This window comes from Pseudopodoces humilis, chromosome 3, assembly GCF_049639895.1.
Source record: "Pseudopodoces humilis isolate 2021_Gansu_Grassland_sample_001 chromosome 3, ASM4963989v1, whole genome shotgun sequence".
Classification (NCBI taxonomy): Eukaryota; Metazoa; Chordata; class Aves; order Passeriformes; family Paridae; genus Pseudopodoces; species Pseudopodoces humilis.
Genome location: NC_142202.1, coordinates 51014680 through 51035522, shown reverse-complemented (window position 1 = coordinate 51035522; position 20843 = coordinate 51014680). Strand labels below are relative to the sequence as shown.

General features: G+C 40.7%; 1 protein-coding gene across 8 annotated transcripts in view; it reads left to right on the top strand.

Annotated features, from left to right (window-relative positions):
• Positions 1-20843, top strand: part of NHSL1 (NHS like 1) — a 183901-nt gene that overhangs the window by 91600 nt on the left and 71458 nt on the right. The window contains exon 1 of one of the 8 annotated variants that reach the window (XM_088052588.1): positions 17708-17795. The exons of the other annotated variants lie outside the window; for them this stretch is intronic. Within the exon in view, the coding sequence (XP_087908714.1) occupies positions 17717-17795 (79 nt within the window). The 5' untranslated portion in view covers positions 17708-17716. Of the gene's footprint in view, positions 1-17707; positions 17796-20843 lie in introns of those variants that run through there. 8 annotated transcript variants of the gene reach the window in all.

The window sequence follows — 20843 nt, the reverse complement described above, 5'->3', positions numbered from 1 at the left end:
GTAGTGCTGTGTTATTGCAGGTGCTTGGTAGAAACTCTCCTGCTCTGCTGGGTGACGCTTCCTCTCATTCAGAGATGGTGCAGACCGTCTGAACAGCAGGAGTTTTTACGTCCAATGAGATAGTCTTATTTTATATTTTTAATTTAACTTCTTAAGCACGTGGTTCTGAAACTAAAAGACCGGCAAAAGCTTACTGGTTTTGTTTCACGCCCATATTTCTGTTTTTATTAAAAACTGATATTACTGCTACTTTTCTTACTGAAGTAAGGTGAAAACTGACACCGAAGAACTGTTGTAAAGGAAGGGTTTTAGGAGCTTTTATAAAAAAACAGTTTCCTTGGGAAAGAATAACAATTACGTTAATTACTTAAGTGCTTATCAGTGCTTGCTCAGGGTGTTTTCCTAAGCTAGTTTGGGACATGGTTTAGTGGTGGACTTGGCAGTGCTGAGTTAATAGTTGGATTCCATGATCTGAGAGGTCTTTTCCAAACTAAATGGTTCTATGATTCTATAAACCACTGTCTACTTCTATTCTACTAATAGCTTCTATTTATGCAAAGTTCTCACTGAGGAATCTTGATACAACCATAACCAAATTAAAAAAGACAACAAAAATAGTTCCTTTCCTGTAAATTTCAGAGTACTGATCCAGTATTTGTAGAGAAAACCTTTAACAACCGCACAACACAATTTGCTCTGTGGTGGTTTATCTTAAATGAAATAGTTATTGTGTACAAAAAACCTGCACGGTTTAAAATTTTCAACCCCAGCAAGAGGTTTTCAATTCACAGCAATTCAGCAGATCACTGGAATTAAAAGCAATAAAAGATGAAACTTTGCTGCTTGAATGTTACAGGACAGAAATTGTTTAAATGGAGAGTATAATAGGTAAAAGGTTTTCAAGCCTGTTGAGGCAGCTAAAAAGACTGAGACTTCTGTAATTTAGATGACCTGGCTGAAAATGAGCCAAGGAGTGAAGTTTTTGTTTTGATCACTTTGACAAGTGATTGTCCTATGTGCAGCAAATGAGCTTATACGGAAGCAAAATATTTTTGCTTTGCGTAATTCAATCAAATTGCACTAGCTTTCTTCTTTTAAATCCTAATTTGAATGCATAGGAAAAGACTTCTCAACATTTTCAGGTTTTATTAGTGACGAAGTTGCTAGTTCCAAGATACCAAAGCCCATCTAAGGGTTTCTCTTAAAAGCACTGAAGGTACTGGGTAGTTGTGCTGCATAGCAGTCTGTCCTGGTGTGTGTTGATTCTTGCCTCTTTGTGTGCACTCTCTCACTGTGCTTTGCTCTATTTTGATAGCTTGGAGTAGACTTCTTAAACTTCAGGAGCAGCAGCTACTCCGTATTACATTATTATGCACTGAAAATCGTGATCCTGAAATAATCAGCTGGAGTGTTACTACTGATAACCTCAGCATGCAAAGGAAAAGTGTTGTGACACACCCGTCCCTTTTACTGGCTCGATGGTAGCCTGTGTAGGGAGAAGCTCTCTTAAACAGCTGGACACATCTGCCATTCAGGTGCTGCTGCCTTGTTTGGCCTCTGAGGGCTCAGGGAGAAGCAGTGTGGTTGTTCAGGTGCTGCCCTGGCTGCCAGCTCCCAGTGTCCACTCAGTCTGATTTGTCAAGCACACTCAATCTGATAAATAAATCCCAGCTCTTCTGGGATAAATCTCAGTGTAGTCTGTGGGAGTGGGTGTGCGTGGGACGGGTGATGAAATCCCCCACCCTAAAATTCGGCCTCGATGAGCTCTAGAGGTCTTCTGTCTCTTAATTGTTTCCTTTTTGCAAGAGAAAATAGGTGTTCAGAGCTGTGTGTCTCTGCCCACACATGGCAGGTGACCCAGTGTCTCGTGCTTGCTCACAGGCTGACCCAGGCTGGCCCTCACACAGCACCAGTCTGTAGGCAGCTCTCAGCCCCTCAGCACAGCCTTCAGGTGCCCTCGTCCCCTGAAACATACCTTGGAGTTTGAGCAAAGTTGGGCACCTGCAGCAGAGGCAATCTGGGTGCTGGGTGTTGATCTTTGGAACTGAAGGAGTACAGATGGAATATTTAAATAAATTTCCCTGGTAAAGAATTAATTCCTAGAAACGTCATGAGCTGTTCATTGGCACGTGGTGAAAAATGAGCTTGCATTTCTGTGATACTTGGCCTGGACTTTCCTTCATAACTTTTGTAAAGGGAGAAAGAATAGTGCCAAGAAATGCTGTATAGTGGGCATGTGTGCTTACTGCTTTGCCTGCACTTGGGCAGTATTTTCTGTCCTTGCTTGTCTTACAGCTGTGCATTTGAGAGGGAAGTCTTTTATACTAATAATAGGAAGAAGTTATAACAGAAGCTATCCATGAAGAATCCCAGGCATGTGCTGCTTGCTCTCTGGAGAAGAGCTCCATGCTAGAAATGCAGATTTTTTTTTTTTTTTTTGTAAAAGATCACAGGGCTGCTCACCAGTTGTCTCATGTGTTGTATGTAAGGACATTCCTTGGATTCCTTTCTGGGCAATTTTCTCGTGAAATATCCAATGTTTGAAATAAGAAACAGATTTTCTCTCTCTTTAAATAAATGTGTTTTCCAAGTTGAACTAGACAAGAAAGAATGTGTACTAGTTGCTTTCTTTTTTCTTTCTGTTTAAAGTTTTACTTTTTTGTGTGTATAACACCGGGCCAAAATGAGGAAGAGGACTTAAAATAATCTAAATGAAGGAATCTATCAATGTGAAGATTCCTGACAGAATTAAATTAGTTTAGCTTAAGCCTCGATTGATCTTATGGCATTTCTTCCTCTATTAATTTCAATTTTTTTATTTCTGTTTCAGTTATGCATAACCACAATGGGATCCATTCTTTTTGTAGTTGTTTTTTATATCATACACGATATTTTATTAGGGTAATAAAATGATTTATTAGATTAACTTAGAGGACACTTACTATCTGCAGTTGTTTTATGGATAAAAGCAGTTTGAACTAACACAGAATAAGTACAGACTGACATTTAAGCATAAGTTAAACCCTACTTCTCAATTCTCATTACACCTGTGTGAACCTCAGACATGCCACGATGGCTCTGTCAGCACCACCACCAAGAGCTCTGTCAGACATGTTGAATTCTCATGATATGGAGGGAAAAAATCAGTTTCCACTTAGCTGCTAGCGAGATTTTATGGTTTAAGACTGCGTAAAGTTTGAAGGTTTTGTTCATTAAATGACAGCTTTATTAATTCACACTGAAGGAAGGAGAGGAATGGAGATGGGGAAGGATATATCCATGGCTGAATGTGGATAACAGCATCTGGTACAAGACCAGCCTTTTTCTATCAAGCAGCAGTGAACGGGAATGGCTTCTAACTGTGCCTGGAAGTATGGAGTGGAATTGAACATAACAAAAGGAAGATTATAGGTCTGGATAATAACATTCTTGCTGAAGTGATGAAGTCCATGCTCAGAAATATTGAATATATACTTCTGCTTTTAAGTATCTTTCAAGTCCTTCACCTATGGCTACAGTCCTATTGTCTAATCTAGTTGAACACTGCCCAAACACTCTTTTTGCTTGGATTCATTTATAATCTAAATGCATTGGAAGAGGGCAGTGTATATAAAAACCAAGTGAATTTTCAAAGGTAGTGGAACTCCTTGGAGCTGCAGCTGTGCCTGTGGTGCCTGCCCTGCTTGTTTCTTGGTTCTGTTGGTAGCAGAGATGGAAACCCCAGGGAGTATTTGTGCCATGCTGATCCGCTGGGAGAGAGTGAAGTAACCCAGCTCTTGCTTCTGCAGTTCAGAGGTTGCCTGTAAATACATTTAATCACCACATTGTGGAAGCATGTTGTTCACTCCTTGGAGCTGTTTCATTTGATTGCCTCTGAGGAGACCACCAAAGGGCACGGGTACAGAACCTGCAGAATGAATGCCTATTGTTTGCCATGGTTTTGCTTTGCTTTTTTTGCTCATAGAACAGGGTGTGGGTGCCTGTTTTTTCCGTTAAATTTTTAAGGTCAGTGGCAGTGGGTGAAGCAGGGTGCAATTTTCAGGCATTACATAAAAATCTCTTCCAGCAGGTACACCAGCCTTTCCCAGGGCACTTGGGCTCTTGCCCTTAAGTGGTATGGTGACAACGCAAGCCAGATAGATTTCAGCTGTGAAACCAGTTAGTATTAAAGCTCTCCATCAGTAAATCTTTAGGTAATGATTGGAAATGTAGAGGTCAGGGCAGATTGCTATATGTTCCTAGCCCTCAGCACTTGAATTCAGCTTGTGCTTTTCAAACACTGCACAGTATAAACACACACAGACAAAAATACTTGATGTTTGTAGTCCACTTGTTGACTCAGGTGGTATTCTTTAAGACTATGAAAATTGACTACTGTCACAACTGTATAATTAAGACACAGCTTTTCCTTCACACACACTCTGTCTTTCGTTCCGCATCTGGGTCTTTATTGCAGGCTGCAACAGGAGATATTTGCACAATTCACACAGCACTGCAGTCCTGAGGAGGGCCTGTTGGTAAATGAATCGTAGGCAGAAAGATCATCTGCTGTTTCACTTGGCCTGCTAATGTTTGCTTTTAAGCAATATCTGTTAACCCCCTCCATTGTCTGGAGGGCTGCAGTACAATGAAGTTGGCCATTGCTGTGCAAAGCAATAGTAGAGGGCAGTGAATTTATGGCAAATTGCATGAAGCCAGCACTTAAAATTAAGCAGTAAAATGCATGCAGGCTAGAGAACATTAAACTAGATGTAAAAGTAGCAGGCACAGCTGACTGGATTCATAAGCACTGAAAGAATTCCATGTTGAAGTGGTCTTTGAGACAGCATACACATACTCGAAATCTATTAATATCTTCATGAATTTTTCAGTGCTTTAAGCATAGTAATGATTGCACGTTGTGTAAGTGTTGTGTTACCGGATTTGTATTCTCTATGCTTGTCATTCTTCTACACTGGCTTTCTCCCCAAGCCCCATCCCCCCAACACCTTTTTGCAGAAGGCTGCTGTTACTTCCAGGGAAATGCCATAAACCTTTGTCAAATGTGAGACCTGTGAAAGCATTTTGCCTGGTATTAAGAAATGGAAATTTTGTTAATTCTTTTGTTCAGAGTCCTGTCACAGCTGTGATCTTGCCTGTGGTTAATGGCTGGCAAAACAGTCTGTAATTACCTCAGGCATCTTTTTCTAGTACTACCCCAGTCATCCAGAGCATCCCATTTTTTTCTAGCTATATTTAAAAAAAATTCAGAAAATGTTTATGGCATTTGAAGTTCTTGTATAACTTACCTGGACTTTTAGACTTTAAAATATTTATAACTTAATTCCTGGTCGTTTGGAGAGGGATTATAAAAGCATGGCTTATTTAGTCTAGCTGGTAGTTTGGGAGGTAAATACCACAAAGAGGGAGGAAACCTGCTGAAGTCCAAGGAGAGTATTGGCACAAGATAAATGGTTGTGACTGTTCTGAATTAATTGAAGTCAGACATTAAAAGGTTCCAAACCATCTGAGAAGGGAAGTTGTGAAACAGACATCCAAACAGGATAATGTGGACAAAGAATGTTTTTAAGATAGTTCTTGATAATGTTGTGGAGTTTAAGTCAGTTTCTGGAGCTGGTAAGGGAAGTTTGTGACAGAGGGCTACATGGAAACTTGGGGACATGATTACATTTGCACTTTGAATATAATGTAGTTGTCCCATGTTTAAGTGCTTCTTTTGGTCCTCCTGTGAGGACCAGGAAGAATTATCCCTTTAAATATGTAATTGCATCTTCTGAAGTTTCTCTTCATTCTGCTTCACTGGAGGCTGGCTACAGGAAAAGGCTGGACGAGGAGCAGGGTGTGCTGCAGGTCCTCATGGCATCAAACCATCTCACAGATTTGCCCTGCTCACCCCATTCTTTCCTTTAGACTCAGCAACAGGTACTGCTGAAGCAGAAATTTCCCCAAAAGCTCAGCCTGGTCAGGATTGCTGGACTTTTCCTGTTCCTTTTCTAGTGCCAGGTATGCTGCACTCTCCTTAGAAGTTTTATCTTACAGATCTCCTACTTTCAAAGTCTCTAGACTTTGCTGACACCTTTCAGTTTCCTCTTGCTCTTTTCCTGTGATGCACTGTTTTTACCTATGTAGTGGGGTACTGCTGTGCCCCACTTCAGGCTGCTTATTTTGAAGTCTGTCTCGGCCTGTGAAACCTTTAAATCCAGAGACGTGTTGAAAATCTGCTCTTTGCAGCATAGCATCCTGGCCCCTTTCTCGTTTTGATTTTTAGTCCATCTCCACTACAGTTGAAACCCATCAAGAGTGCTGAAACAGAAATACAGGCCAGGAATTTCAGCAACATCCCATAGTTACGGACTAATATCTGTGGTGCTCGAGCAGAGGCATCTCCAGCATTGGCAGATGGCTGCTTTTCAGGAGAATAATGTGCTCTCTGTCTGCATCTCTGCACCTCAGCCATGAAGTCTTGGATTATTTTGTGTGACTTTTAGCCTAAAGAGAATTGCTGCATGTTTAACATGCTTATGTGAGATAAAGAAGGGTGAGGTTTAAGTAATGAGGAAAACCCAGCTTTTTCCTCCCTACATTATTAAGGCCAGCAAGTTACCAGCTCTTGCCTGGAGGCTCAATTTGCAGGGAAGCTTGTGTTAAAATAGGAGAAAATCTTTCCACCATCTGAATGCACAAGTGGACGCTTCTTCAGTCATTCAGGTTTTGTTGTCCTGGTTTCATACCTCAGATGAATCCAAGATCACAAGGAGGTTTTTGTAATTGCGAGCCACCAGGAGCCATCGTTTCTGCAGCAGCTTCTGGAGAGATGCCCTTCCTCATGCAAACCATGCTGGAAAATAGAAGGTGGGAACAAGGGTTAGTGCTGACTTCTCTCCTTCCAGGCAGAGTGCTGGAGTAAATGTTGCTGACAAATTAGGAGAAGAAAATAGATTAGAAGAATTAATGCAAAGCAATTAGAAGAAAATGCAAAGCTGTGTTTCCTGCCTAATGGATATTTGGAAGACAGTTTTTGATTCTTTTCAAAGCATTTTTTACCTCAGTCTTGAGTGTGTCCATGTGTATTGTCATAAGTCAGTTTGTGCTCTGGGGCAGTATTACTGGTTAGGGCAGTGGTCCAGGAGATTGCTGTGGTGAGAGATGTCCCACTCTGTCAGGTCACACAGCTTGTAGCTCCCCTTTGAAGATCTTGAAGGGTTTCTCATGTTGTTTTCCAGTGCAGAGGTTGCTCTTACTGCTTCTAGTCTTAAAGGTTTGTTTACAAGTCAGTTAAAAACTTTCCTGCTAAATTTTTTAAATCTGTTCTTGCATTATCATGCTAAGTTGTGTGGCTTTACTCTCATTTTTTAAAAAAAAGTCTAATGTATAATACATATAAAGGCTGAGTGACTTTTTTAAGAACAAAAAGCTTTATAATCTGTTCAACTTAAAGTTTATCTTGATTCAGTGGCCTGTAGTCTGTCAAAATATGGAATTTTAGGAGTACATAATTCTGAAATTAACTGAGGCATGTACTTGAAGAATTATGTAAATTTTTCTTGTCTTAGTTTGTGGCTTTGATATGGGTCTTGTAACCAAGGCATACTGCATTGCAGAGTTGTTGCAGAGAAGATCCTTCTTTATCAGAAAGTTGGCATGTAGGGAGGATAATCAAAAAGGAGACTTATTTTCAAGAATATTCCTTGGAAATTCAGGATTAATTTTTGTTTGTTTGTTTCTGGTTTTTTTTTTGCCAGTAAACAGACTGAAAATTAAACCCATAGTGGGTCTATTAATTTGTGGACTTGTGTTACAAATGGCTGTTCTTTCCAGCTCATTTTCTGAAGAGCAACCATTTGACTTTTATTTTAACAGAGCATCAACTCCAGATACAAGAAAGAATGGTCTGGTGGGCTGCGTAGGAATAGCATCTTCATTCAATCATTTTGTTGGAAAATCAGTTGTAAGAACAGTTGACTGTTGGCTTGGTAACTTCATATTCCACATGAAAAAGCAGTCCAGCAAGTTTGTGTTAAGAGACACAGAAATGACAAGCCAGTATGAATTTTCTGTAAAAAAACATCAAGACTCTGTGTAAATGATAGTGAAAAGTTCACACATCGTAAGGATATATTATTGACTGGAACTTGACAAGAATGCTCTTCCTAGGCTGTGACCTGGTTTTGAATTGAAATACTGCTAAATTGTACTGCTCCTCATTAGCTTAATCTTTTCTTTGGCAAGGGGTGCATATTTTTGTCATTATTCTTTCTAATGGAATTTGATGCATTCCTCTAGCCTGATCTGTAAACCCAAGAGTTTACTTACTCTTTTTAGAAAGCCTTTATGTGACCTGTTGGAAAGTAGGTGGGCTGTATTTAGTCATAGTTCATAAGAAGCTAGTGCTAACTGGCTTATCTTGCATGGATACAATTTTTAAATAAATGTGACTCCTCAGATTAAAAATTTGCTACTGAACCATTCCAGGTTAGTGGGATTATATTTGCTACAAAGTTTTGTTTTAGTTCTTTTAATGTAATAATTACTTTTGCTGAGTTATGACCATTCTTTAGGCCACTGACAGAAGCATGTGAAAAGGTTATTTTTTTTTTTTTCATTGGTTGTTCTTTTAAAAATAATAGAACTGTTTTATCTTGAGTATATGCAATGGTTATGAGAAGCTATGTCTACATTGGCAAGTTACCATGATAGGAGAGGGATTTGTAGCATGGAATAGTGTGACATCCTTGTGCCTGCAATGCAAACTAGTGGCAAGGGATGTGGAAGAGCATCTCTGGGTAGAACCAACATGTGTCTGGAATGTGTACCAATAGGCAGGAAAACCCCTTCAGGCTGAAAATTGAAAAACATGACTATTTAATTTCTACCTTTTAGGCAATTAGGTTTGCCATTCTTTCTCCTTCACTTATGTTTTAATATTGTTGCATTCTATTGTAGTGTGCCTAATACATTAGCTGCTGCTCTGTTGTCTGAAAAACAGTGAGTGAATGCTCTGCCCAGCAGAGCTGAATGATGCTCTTCAGTGTTAAATGTTGTGCCTTAGAGAATGGAAAATCCTGTCCTTGTGGGGCTCAGTATTACCTACCAGTTTCTATTTTAAATGGATAAGCAAAAGATCATCTCATCTTTTGACATCATGAGATTTTTTTTTTACTATACACTGAAGCACCACTCTATTCATAAAACTGCATTTTGCTTTTTGTCCTTGCCTAGATTCATAGAATCATTTAGGTTGGGAAGGACTGCTAAAATAATTCAGTCCAATATTAACCCAGCACTGCCAAGTGCCAAGTCCATCCCTGAATCATGTCCCCACATGCCACAGGTCTTTTAAATATTTTCAGTGATAAGGACTCAACCACTTTCCTGGATAGTGTGTTCCAAAGTTTCACAACCCTTTCAGTGAAAAAATTTTTCTTAACATCCAACCTAAACCTCCCCTGGTGCAACTTGAAGGCATTTCCTCTTGTCTGTCACTTGTTGCCTGGGAAAAAAGGCCAACCCCCACCTGTCTACACCATGCTTTCAGAGAGCTCTAGAGACAAGTTCTCCCCTGAGCTTCTTTTTCTCCAGGCTAAACACTTCCAATTCCTCAGCTACTCTTCATGACCCTTTACCAGCTTTGTTGTCTTTCTCTGGACATGCTCTGGTGCTCTGGCACCTCAATGACTTTATTCTACTGAGGACTCGAGGTGTGACCTCACCAGTGCTGAATGCAGGGGGACAATCACTGCCCTGGACCTGATGGCTACACTGTTCCTTACACCGATGAGGATGCCACTGGCTGCCTTGGCCACCCGGGCACACACTGGATCATGTTCAGACACTGTTGACCAGCACTTCCAGCTCCTTCTTTGCCAGGTGCCTTTCCAGCTGGTCTTTCCCCCGCTGCCTGGGGCTGTTGTGATCCACTGACAAGGCCTGGCACTTGGTGTTGTTGTACCTCACAGTTGTCCTCATACCACTGATCCAGCCTGTCCAGATCCCTCTTCAGGAGCCTTCCTGCCCTCCAGCAGATCAACACTCCCACACAACTTGAAACTGACTGAAGGTGCTCTTGATCCCTTGGATCACTGATAAAGATATCAATGGCCCCAACACTGATCCCTGGGAGAGCGCCACTAGCAGCCAGCTGCCTGCTGCATGTAACTCTTTTGGGCCCAGCCATCCAGCCAGGTTTCTACACAGCCAGCTCTTCACCCAGCCAAGTAACAGCCTGCCCATTTCTTCAGGAGGATGCTGGAGAATTCCAGTGGTAAATTCTCAAAGGCTTTAGTAAAAAGTCCAAGCAGACAACATCCACAGCCCTCATCTTACACAGAGCTTAAAAGCAGTTCTTTATGGGGTACTTACTGAAACACTGACCATGTAAAACCAAAATGGTTTAGAAGTGCTCACTAAAAATAATGAATTATCTTTATACAGATTTGCATTTGTTTTACTATTTTTGTTGTTTTAATCTTGAAAGTCTTCCTCATTCTCTGTGGTGCACCTGGCCAAAGCAGACCTTCCTGGGAACATGCGTGTCCAGGAGATGGCACTGCGTTTTTGACAACAGTGATGGTGTACATGAACAGAAGGCAGCATCCTCAGACCGTTCCCTCCAGAAGGAGGAGGGTGAGGAGTCTACAGCCTTCTGACTGAAGGCTGCTTTCTAACAGTGGCTTTCATCAAGTAGTGTAGGTTGCTTTGGGTTTTGATCTGAAAACCCCACTGTGTGTGAACGCTTCCAGTGAGCTGTATGGGTGGCAGAGAGGTCACTGGTGCTCTGCATCAGGAGGGTGCTTCCCTCTTTGGGCTTTTAAATCAATTAAAAGGAATTGTGCAAGATAATAGGAGTGGGGAGATGACTGCTTTCTCTTCCTGTTACCATGGCAATAAGTTTAATGAACAGACCTGAACTGGGTAATCCTACCCAACCCTGTCTGCACTGCCGTTTAATATGAACTGTAAAATAAGCTGGTGAATGTGACTCCTTTGCTTAGAGTGTGTGGGTGTACCAGCGTTGCTGTCACTGCCATCCATTGTGGCTCCAGTCTGGAAACCGCCTTCTCCCCTGGCTTTTGGCAGCATCATCTTTTGCTCTGTGTTTTCAGAAGGATCAGAGAAGTGTGGGACTCAACTACTAGAGCAAGGCAGCAAGAATAACTTGTTTCAACTATGAACCGTAGTGTCTAGTTGCTTCCATTTCACTAACAGCCCTATCTTCTGCCCCAGACGTGTCACCCCCTTCCCAAAGGTGCTCCAGTTCACAGAATGCACCAACCAAAGTACTTTATCTTTCTTTTTGTATGGCAGCAGAACTAAACCAGAAAGGCATAGGAAGGCTTTTCTGAGTTACCTGCTGCTTATATACCTGGTTCTAATTTCTTTCTTGTTTAAATATTGCAAAGCAGTGATTAAGAGTTAATATCAACATACAGTATTGCTTGTTGCTCTTAAGAAGGTTTTCTAATTGAAAGTAGAGATAAGTAATTTGAACACATAACTGTATTTTAAAATATTTTAGGACTGCAAATAATGAAATACTAAGAATGTTTCTCTTGTCTAGTGTATTATGTGCTGTATATCAAAATACTTACTGAATTAAAAATAATTACAGAGGGCTATTACATAACAGCAAAGGAAAAATTAAATTAAGATATGAAAGAGGAGATAATGGGTATATTCAGAATTGGTGCAGCAGAGGAAATACAGGTACACAGATTCCTAATGATCCTTGTACTAATGATTGTGTTTGGTTTTATTGTTGGTTTTTGTTATGTTTTACAGGTGCTTGCTATACAATGGTTTGCAGATTCGGTGTCGTAGAGGGCTGAGGTTGCCTAGGGATGACACCTTGAATCTGGCTATGTGGGTAACAGGAATTAAGCTAGACAAATGCCCCATCATTCAGGGATTTGCCTCCAGTACAGAGGGTATGCAGTTGTTAGTGACGCTTGCTGTAGCTTTTTACAAAGCATATTTACTTATTAGGACTGCTTTTAGCTTCCATGCCAGTCAAGCTCTTTAAGCTGCACATGACTTACTACTTACATCCTTGACCTAAAAAAGACCTAAAAGCTCGTAGGTGCTGCGTGATCACAAGAATATGATAAAAATACATCCATGAAAGTAGTAGGGGACAGAGCTAATGATGGAGAATGTGAATATGGCCAAATGGAGAGCTTTTTGGAACATCACAAAGCTTTGTGTACATCTCTGCCTCCCTGGGTCCCTTTCATCCTCCTTGCACCCTGATGCCTGTTGGTATTGTACAAGGTCCTCAGATGCTGGGCTTGCTTTAAACACTGTAATGCTGATACCTCCTGCTCACTTCCTGTTTGAGAGATTCATATTCAGTTAAAAAGCAGATTTATAGTACCTCAAGGTGGGGCTTTTTTCCTCTTTGTTTTGAAATTCTTTAGCTTTTGTCTGCTGTATTTATGTTTAAGTAACATGAGTTAAGACTCCTCACATGCTATGTGTACAGGAAAGAGGAAAGTACATGCACAGGGCAGGAGAGCAGGACATTCCATGTCCAATCTGGCCATTTCCAGTTCTAAAGGATGCTGGGGTGCTCCACCATGACAGACATATCCTGATTCTTGCGGTGTCTTGAGCTGTCCATCAGTAAAAGGAAGATACTTCTCTTTGAGAGTGTTTTTTGAGGCTTAGTTAATGCTGTGTGGTCCAATTAAATATGTTTAATTTATTTTTTCCCGTTTCTTTAAAAAATAACTATTTAAATACAATTTGAAAGCTCCAGCTGCTCATCCAAAAAGCCGAGAACACATCAATTCATCCCTGCTAAAAATAGAATCCATGTCTAATTAGGGCAAAGTTTATCCCTGTGGATTTCTATGAGCTGTCTTTAATTTCTAGTTTGGCTGCTGGTAATTACTTCATTTGATGGTTTTGTTGTGCAAGGTGTCCATAAAAGTGCTGTTACTTCATGACACGGTGCATATTACTTTCTATCCAGAGTATCTACAAATCGTGCATAAAGACTGATGATATAATTCCTTACATAGCATATTTATAAAGATTATCTTAATGCCAGAGTAGGGCTCACATGATAATTCTTTGTGATTCCATATCTCCTGAGTTCCCAATAGATGTATCCTATATATTTTTAAAACTCCTATGTGTAATACTCATCAGTATCATTGCTGTTCTCAGAGCTCAGGACAAGATATGCTTGTCTAATAAAAGGGATAATGTTTTCTTTGGTTGTTTTTTCTTTATAATTTCATTTCTTGTAATCCCTGAGTTAGTCACAGAGTTGTGAGTCTGTCAAACTCTAAATTATCTTTTTTGTCAAACCAAACATTTCCAATATAATACGATATTGATTGCATTTTCTGTAATTATTCAATAATGTAATCATTCAAGCTCTCTCTAATAGAGCACGAGTGTAAGGAGTTGGTTTAGTGCCCTGGTTTGAAAAGACAGGTGTCTGCTAAGGAAGGCAGGAACCTCCCTTGAAATGGAAAAATGTAAAACTACCCCTCTGAATTATTATAATCTTGAAATCAAGGGGTTCTTAGGCAAAGATATGGGAATAGGAATAACAGTTCTTTACTAGGAAAATTAAAATAAAAATGCAGTAGTACAAAACCCACTGACAGAGTCAGAATACAACCTGACACCCTGTTGGTCAGGGTGTTGGTAGCAGTCAGATTAAATGGTGGCTGCAGTCTTCCTGCAGTGACAGACGTGGTCCTGTTGAAGCAATGATCCTGTGGGAGGGTGTAGTTTTCCTCTGAAGGTCCAGTGGTGGTGTAGATGTTTCCAGTCTTCCTCTGGGAATCCAGTGGAGAGGGCTGCCTGTGGTGTTCCCAATCTCAGACTATATCCAGGTAGGAATGCTTGGCTCCTCCCCTTGGGTGGAGCATCTCACCCTGGGATGATGGAATTTTATCAGTCATGCTGTGAGACTCAATGGCCCATGAGCAGAAGAGATCCCCCTGGAGGAGGACAGGTAGTGGAGGAGATAAAGAACACTGCCCCACCTGGTTTTAACAGATTTAACAGGTAATAGGATACATACATTTGGTTATATCTCACATTGCAACCCAAGACATTTAGCAAAAATGTGCTGATAAAGATTAGTAAGCATGTGTAATAGCCTGCTCAGAGCATTCATACTAGCATTACTAATAGTTCCGTTTTTAAAAGGCATGAAAAAGAATAATAAAGGAAATAAAACGTTAAATTTGGGAAATCTTACATAAATGATAGCTCAAGGCTGAGAAAAATGAACAGCCTCACTTTTGTGTATCTGAAAAAATAAAGCTGTGCTACAGCTGCAGTAGAATAAGTAAAGATTAATCAAAAGTTTTGTGATAAAATTTTGACTTTATCAAACTTAGAGAGGCTCTTGCTCCATATAGACATAGCATAAAGAAATTAGGGGGTTTTTATAGGATTTGTGGGGGGAGATGAAGAGGCATTGTACACAGTGTCTTTCTCACATGATAATGGTAAATCTCGGCAGCTCTTTATGGTTTTACATTTGCTAATAGCCGAGACTATAACCATCAACAAATAATTTATCATTTATGTTACCAAAGTCTTTCAGGCTTCAGGGAAGAAAAGATTTATTCTTCAAGTAAAAAAACTTGTGGGGACATTAATGCCTACCATATGGTAAATATACTTGTTAAACTGGATTTCAGCCATGATCCCATTATTGTGCATCAGCATTACTTCGTGAGCATGCATTGGACACATGGATAATTGAGTATGTCTACTCTAGAGAAGTGCATGGTAAATGTCATTGGGACTCCAGGGCAATATGTTATCCTATGCCATCTTGATAAGTGTTTGGGAGCATGGGAGTCTGCTGAACACTGACTTGGTTGCCCCTGTCTTCTTGCTCCAGTGTTTGTATTGCATGTTACCTAATAATGGCTTGGTGTGTAGATCAACACTGAACTTTTATGTCAGATAACATGATTGTGTAGAGTTAGAAAGACTGCATGCAAACATCAGACAGTATCCTTTAGAAAATGTAATTTGATATTTGATTTGTTAAAATGATAAAAATAAACGACAAAAACACCCATACCTGAAATCCACTTGTATTCTTACGTAACAAAATACACTGTTCCTGTCTGCAGGAAAAATAAATGCAAGTTTCAATACACGCTTTTATCAAAAGCCTGGTGATGCTCTGAAGTTTTGTGCGTTGCATCTATGGCAGTGACTCTTCTCAGGGCCCTGATAATTACAGGGAATTGAAAGGGTGAGACAGCAGGCATGGTGGCTAGACAAGTTGGTTGTAGAGGTACTGTCCCATTAGGGAGGCAGTAACAGGGCCTCCTTATGAGCTGGTTCCCTGACAGCACTCTTGGGGTTTCATTTCACCCAGGAGGACTGTCTAGACATTCATTTATTCTGGCAGACACAAGAGTATCAGCATGGTTGATGAGTGAATTGAGCTCTGCTAGTGTTAATCACAGTTTGTCTTTCTCATAGTCTGATGAGTAAATGTACTTGGCTTTGTAAATTTGTATTTGCCTCAAAGGCCTGTTTGCCAGCGTTCAGTGTTTGCCAGTGAGTTTCTGCTATCTATATGGACAAGCCAGCAACAGCTATTGCCCTTGTTGTTGGTACATTTCCCCCTTTCCATCCATTTTTTTGCAGATAATTAAAATTGTTGTCAAAAAACATAAAATTGCAGGCAGGGCTTGTTTCATCCGTATTTGTTAAAAGACATCTGGCACAGTTTGTTACAAGACCTGTTTTCATCTACTTGCAAGTTTGCTGAGAATCAGGCATGTGAGATGTTTATGAAAGGCTTTATAATAAAAATTATTTGCTCAGGCTGCTGTGCAAAGTAACAGGATGTTAAACGAAAAAACCCAAACAAACAACCTCCCCCCACCGAACTAGCCAGTTTTTCATAAACTTTCTACACTTGGGCAGCGCTGTTGAGTCAGTGTTGCAGACAGTTTATGCTGGATGGTGCTGTGTGTGTTGTGTGTCTGGAGGCTGATGCCACGCTGGTGCAATGCCTGTGGGCAGCTGGTGTGTACACCCTGCTCCCAGGCTGCGGCTGCCAGCCCAGGCGGCAGCAGGAGATGTGTGTGTGTGTGTGTCAGGGGGAAGGAGGAGATGTGCATCTGTGTTGTGGTGTTGTTAAACAGTGGGCTTGGGTTGTTTTCTCTTCCTGACCAAAAGTTTGTTGTAGCTCTCAACCAAACAGAACACAAAGCCTTTTTTAATATGTGTAAATGCTTACATTTTGCTGTTGTGTTCCAATATATAGAGCAGCTACTTTCATGAATGGTATGGGCTGCAACCAAAGCATTTATAAAGAACAGTTAAGGAAGCAGACTAAGAATTGTTCTTTGTTGTACTTTACTCAGGGTTTTGATGTCTTCCCCTTTTTAAAAACAAATATTCTCTTATATAGTCTTTCAAACAACATAAAACTTTAAAAATTGCTGAATACAGCAGTTCATGCAGAGTGCTCTCTTCAGGTGACATTTCCCAATCTGACTGTGCTATTACAGTCAATCCAAAGGCCCAGGAAAGGCACTCTTCCTGAATCCCAGAGAAGAACAGTATGGGAGATTGGGGTTGACGCTGTTAGCAGCATGGAAACTTGCTTAGTGCAGTATTTGGGAGAGATGCCATGGACTAGTGACTTGTGGATGAGGCTAAAGAACTGAGAATACCTCGACTTTAATCCTGGTTTTTCCACTGTGTGGGCAGGTTACTAAATCCCTTTGAGACTATGTATTCATCTTTAAATAGGAATACCTCTAGAGGTATTGTGAGGATGTATGTATTTATGGAGTGCTACAGGCAAGCCAATAACTGCTTGTGCTTTGTGTTCAGCATCAATCCAGTTGTAGTGTAACCTGGAAGATACCGTCTTCTTTTGCTATCAATCATTATGGTTCTAACTTTGAAAGGGAGCTTCTTTAATAAAATCCAAATACTGAAATCACAACACTTTGCTATTTTTTCTTTAGTCTGTATATTTTTTCCTGCTTTTGCATTCTAGAAGGTATGTGTTTTTGTTCTTGTCAGGTTCCTGCCCAGTTACGGTTCTGTAGCTGCCAGTGTCACGGCAATTATAGTAACTTAGCTTTAAGTAAGCTTCTTGGATATGGCCATCTGTGTGTGGCTGTCGTACCTGTTGTTCAGAGAGTGGTGCATAATCGGGGATAAGGCTTAAGAGAAGCCACAGACTGGAGAGGAAGCAGAAAGGGGGTAGGCCGAGGTCTGTGGCAGGTGACTGGGTTTCCCAGCTCTCTGCAGCCTGTCTTTTCCTGCTTGTGGCTGTGAGCTGCGGGCGGGAGGAGGGCAGGAACAGAGCAGCCAGTGGCTACAGGGGGCTGCTTAACCAGGTGCTTGATTTTTTTTTGTTGTTGCTGTTTTCCTTCTTTTTCAAGTACGTACAGAATCCTATTCCAAACAGTTTTCAGGATATCCAAGTAGCTTAGCTTAGCTAAATGCGAAGGAGGAGAAAAATGTTTTCCTCCACATCCTTTTGAATGCGTCCACTCAAGGGTTATAAGCAGGCCACTCCCTTCTGCTCGGAACTAGCCATTGGGGACAGCAGGGACATCCTTGAGAGCAGCATCCCACAATGATCGCCTATGTGCACTGCCTGCCCGCCGACCCGATGGTCGGGTGCCTCGGCAGGAGCAAGTGGCAGCCCAGCTGCAGCGATGAGGAGGAGGAGGAACTCATCCCGCTGTATTCCAGCAAAATGGGCAACGCTCACACCAGGCTGCCTGGGCGCCTCAAGAAAAAGTTTCTGAGCAAAGACGACGACTCCTTTTGGCCAAGTAAGATCAGTTGCTGTTTCTTAGCTATTTTGGTCATTTAGTGTCGTGTTGTCATTATTGAGAAAATAAAATAAAGCAAACATAAACATATATATACATAAGGAAAATACTCTTATTTCTCTTTTAGAGGATGAAGACATTTGGAACAGTTTTCTTAAAAAAATAATGTATTTCCCCTTCAGGACACTGTATGTAAATATTGTATCTGATGGGGCTGCTAAGTTGATACGGGATGGCACTGTTTTGTACATGTGATATGTCTATGTTTGAGAGGTCTTGAGCACTCGCTTTCACTCCAATAATGCTCCTTTTCAGCAAAATGATTGTTTTAGATGAGTGGAGCTGTTGACGTAGCACTCTAATTGAAAGCCATAGGAACAATCAGTGGATAAAAAGGCCAGGAAGAATAAGAAAAAGGTCTAACAGACTCAAAAGATGCTTAATGCAGTTGATGAGTACTTATTTAAAAAAGCAGTCTGCTTTTGAATAAACTTTGGTCTGGGGTTATTTTCCCTCTGAATGTGAGAAGAAAGAATTCCTGAATTGTGATGACTCTCATTTTTTAATCTGAATAGTTTCAAGTTTCACTGGCAAATACAGATGGGAAATAAAGAGAGAATAGGACAGACAATGGTGATGTTCAGCTGTTTTGTTTTTAGCCTTAATGGTTGCCTTCCCTTCTTTTCTGGCCACCTAAGCAAAGGCACCCAGCTGTTTGTGGAATGGTTGCTCAGAGAATTCTGTTTAAGGGTGATGGGGGAGAAATTTCACAAGACAAAGAAAGCTTTTCCTGCAAAAGCCAGCTGGCTGGCTATCTTGTGCCAGGTCTTTCAGAAAAAAAAAAAAAGGTATATGAGTATATTTACAACAGTATTGATTTTTCTTTTCGTCATTAGTCTCACACTGACTGTCTGACAATGGCTCAGATACTCAGGAACAGAAAAATGCCCATCTTGCCACATGATGCTAACACTGATTAGCAAAAACACCTGTATTTTGTTTTATGAATGACCATATTCTCCGTTCATTACTAAGCAAGCTTCATTTGATATTCCCTCCTGCAGGAGGAGTGTGATTTACTACATGATTGTTTCAGGCCTTTTTCAAGAGGAAGTAATTTTTTATACTGCACGGAAAGAAAAATCTACATATTCTGCTGAATTTCTGTATTTTTGAGCACAAGGTTTATTCTGGTTCATTCAGAGGGAAAATGAGAATTCTTCCTTTAGTAAAACGATATAGTCACTGTCAGACCTAGGGAAGCCCTGAGCTAGTAAGCAGCTTCCAGGGATGCTCTTAGGGATGAAGATATGGCCCTTCTTGCCCCAGAGAGCCTGGGGGGTGTGTATGACTATTTTTGGATTTGTCTCTCTTGCTGGATGACAGGTTAGTTCATTCCTACAAAGTTGTGACGCTGACTTTCAGGAATCCCTGCTCCCTCACTGCAGCCTGCCTCCTTTTTCTCTTTGTGCTGTCCGTAGGGAAAGCATCCCCTTCTCTCTAAACTGCACCTGAATTGAAATTATTAAACTTTTCAGAAGATAACTGAAAATCGTGTGTGTCATTTAGTTGATTTATAGTACAACACCTATATAAGCAATTAAACTCTTTGACTTGTGATCTAACAAAGCTATTTAATGTAATTTTTGGTCCTTAGCAATGAACTTTAGCATGTTTCAGACCAAGTTTATTGCTGTATTCCTTATGTTGTGTTTCGGTGATACCTGGTGTGACCCCATACATTTAATTTGTTCTTTCTGAATTCCAAATAATTTGAGTTCACATGAAATTATTTCAGTGAAATAGAGAATGACAAAAATCAGTCATCCTGCTTTCTGGCCTGACTTTTCCCAGGAGAACCTCTAGTGCTTCAGTGGTGGTATCCCACCACAGTACAAGTGTGTACATGTGGGACATAAGCTCTGCCCCAGTGGCTCCTTTCTTACTCGTTCCCAGTCCATAGAAACAAAAGAATGGCAGAGTAATTAAGCCATCAGTTAAGAGTGTTATGGGTGGGATAGGTACTACTTCTCTTTGACATAGGGAGACTGTCACTTTAAACTCTGTTAATGTTTATTTTAAGGAACAAAAGTGTTTAAGAGTGGAAGTGCTTTCTGGGACTAGGTCAAATGATAGCTGCAGAGCACAGCAGGGGATTATTGGCTGGGCTTTATCTCTGTTGATAAAGGCCTCCCTTCGGGGTCCTTATCTAGCATCATGAGAACTGCACTTGGAGAGGTTTCACAGTGCTGATACTCTCCACAAAAAATGCTCCCAGTAGTGTTAGGGTTGTTTGAAAACATAATACAGTCAAATTATTTAAACTTCCTCATGGGCTGGGGGGGCATCCTCACTTATGGGATATCAGTAGTTTGCAGCAGTAGTCCTTGTGCTCCTGCTACCAAAAAATCAATAATCAAAATACTTGTGTGATGTAGTAGCCATAATAATCAGGTTGCCATTTTAGGGTTTGCTAAGCTGTAGCAATTATTCTGATGAAACTGTTAAATCAGTCATACTGTGAAGTGAAAGTTCTTCTTCAGCTCAGCTTTGTTCCAGCATCTGTGATACTGTTCTTCTGCTGCCAGATTGAGTGCAAATAGACAACGTAGGATTAAAATTAGCCAGAGTGCAGCAGTACATCCTTTAACAGCCTGTATGCCTGCCAGAAGAGCAGTATTACAGTGGTGTTGGGTCTGTCACCATCATGTATTCATTCACAATTACTGTGACAATTACTGTTTGGAGACAAACTCCAGTGGAACTGGTTTTCCTGCAGCAAAGTTAAGCTGAGATACTCCGCTGACCAGGTTTGGCAGAAATGTCAGGGGCTTGGTTTAGTTTGGTTTAAATGCCTACTGAATGGAAACATGAGGCAGTGAGATGCTGCAGGCAGTGCCTGCTGCTGTGGGAGGCTGTCAACTACTCCTGGTTAGAGCATCACCTGCCTCCTGTAGTTCCCATTGCCACTTGATATTTTATCAAATTTGCGAAGTTTAAAGGTTTGGTACGCTCTTGCTGGCTTTTTGTGATGATAAAGTTTTGATA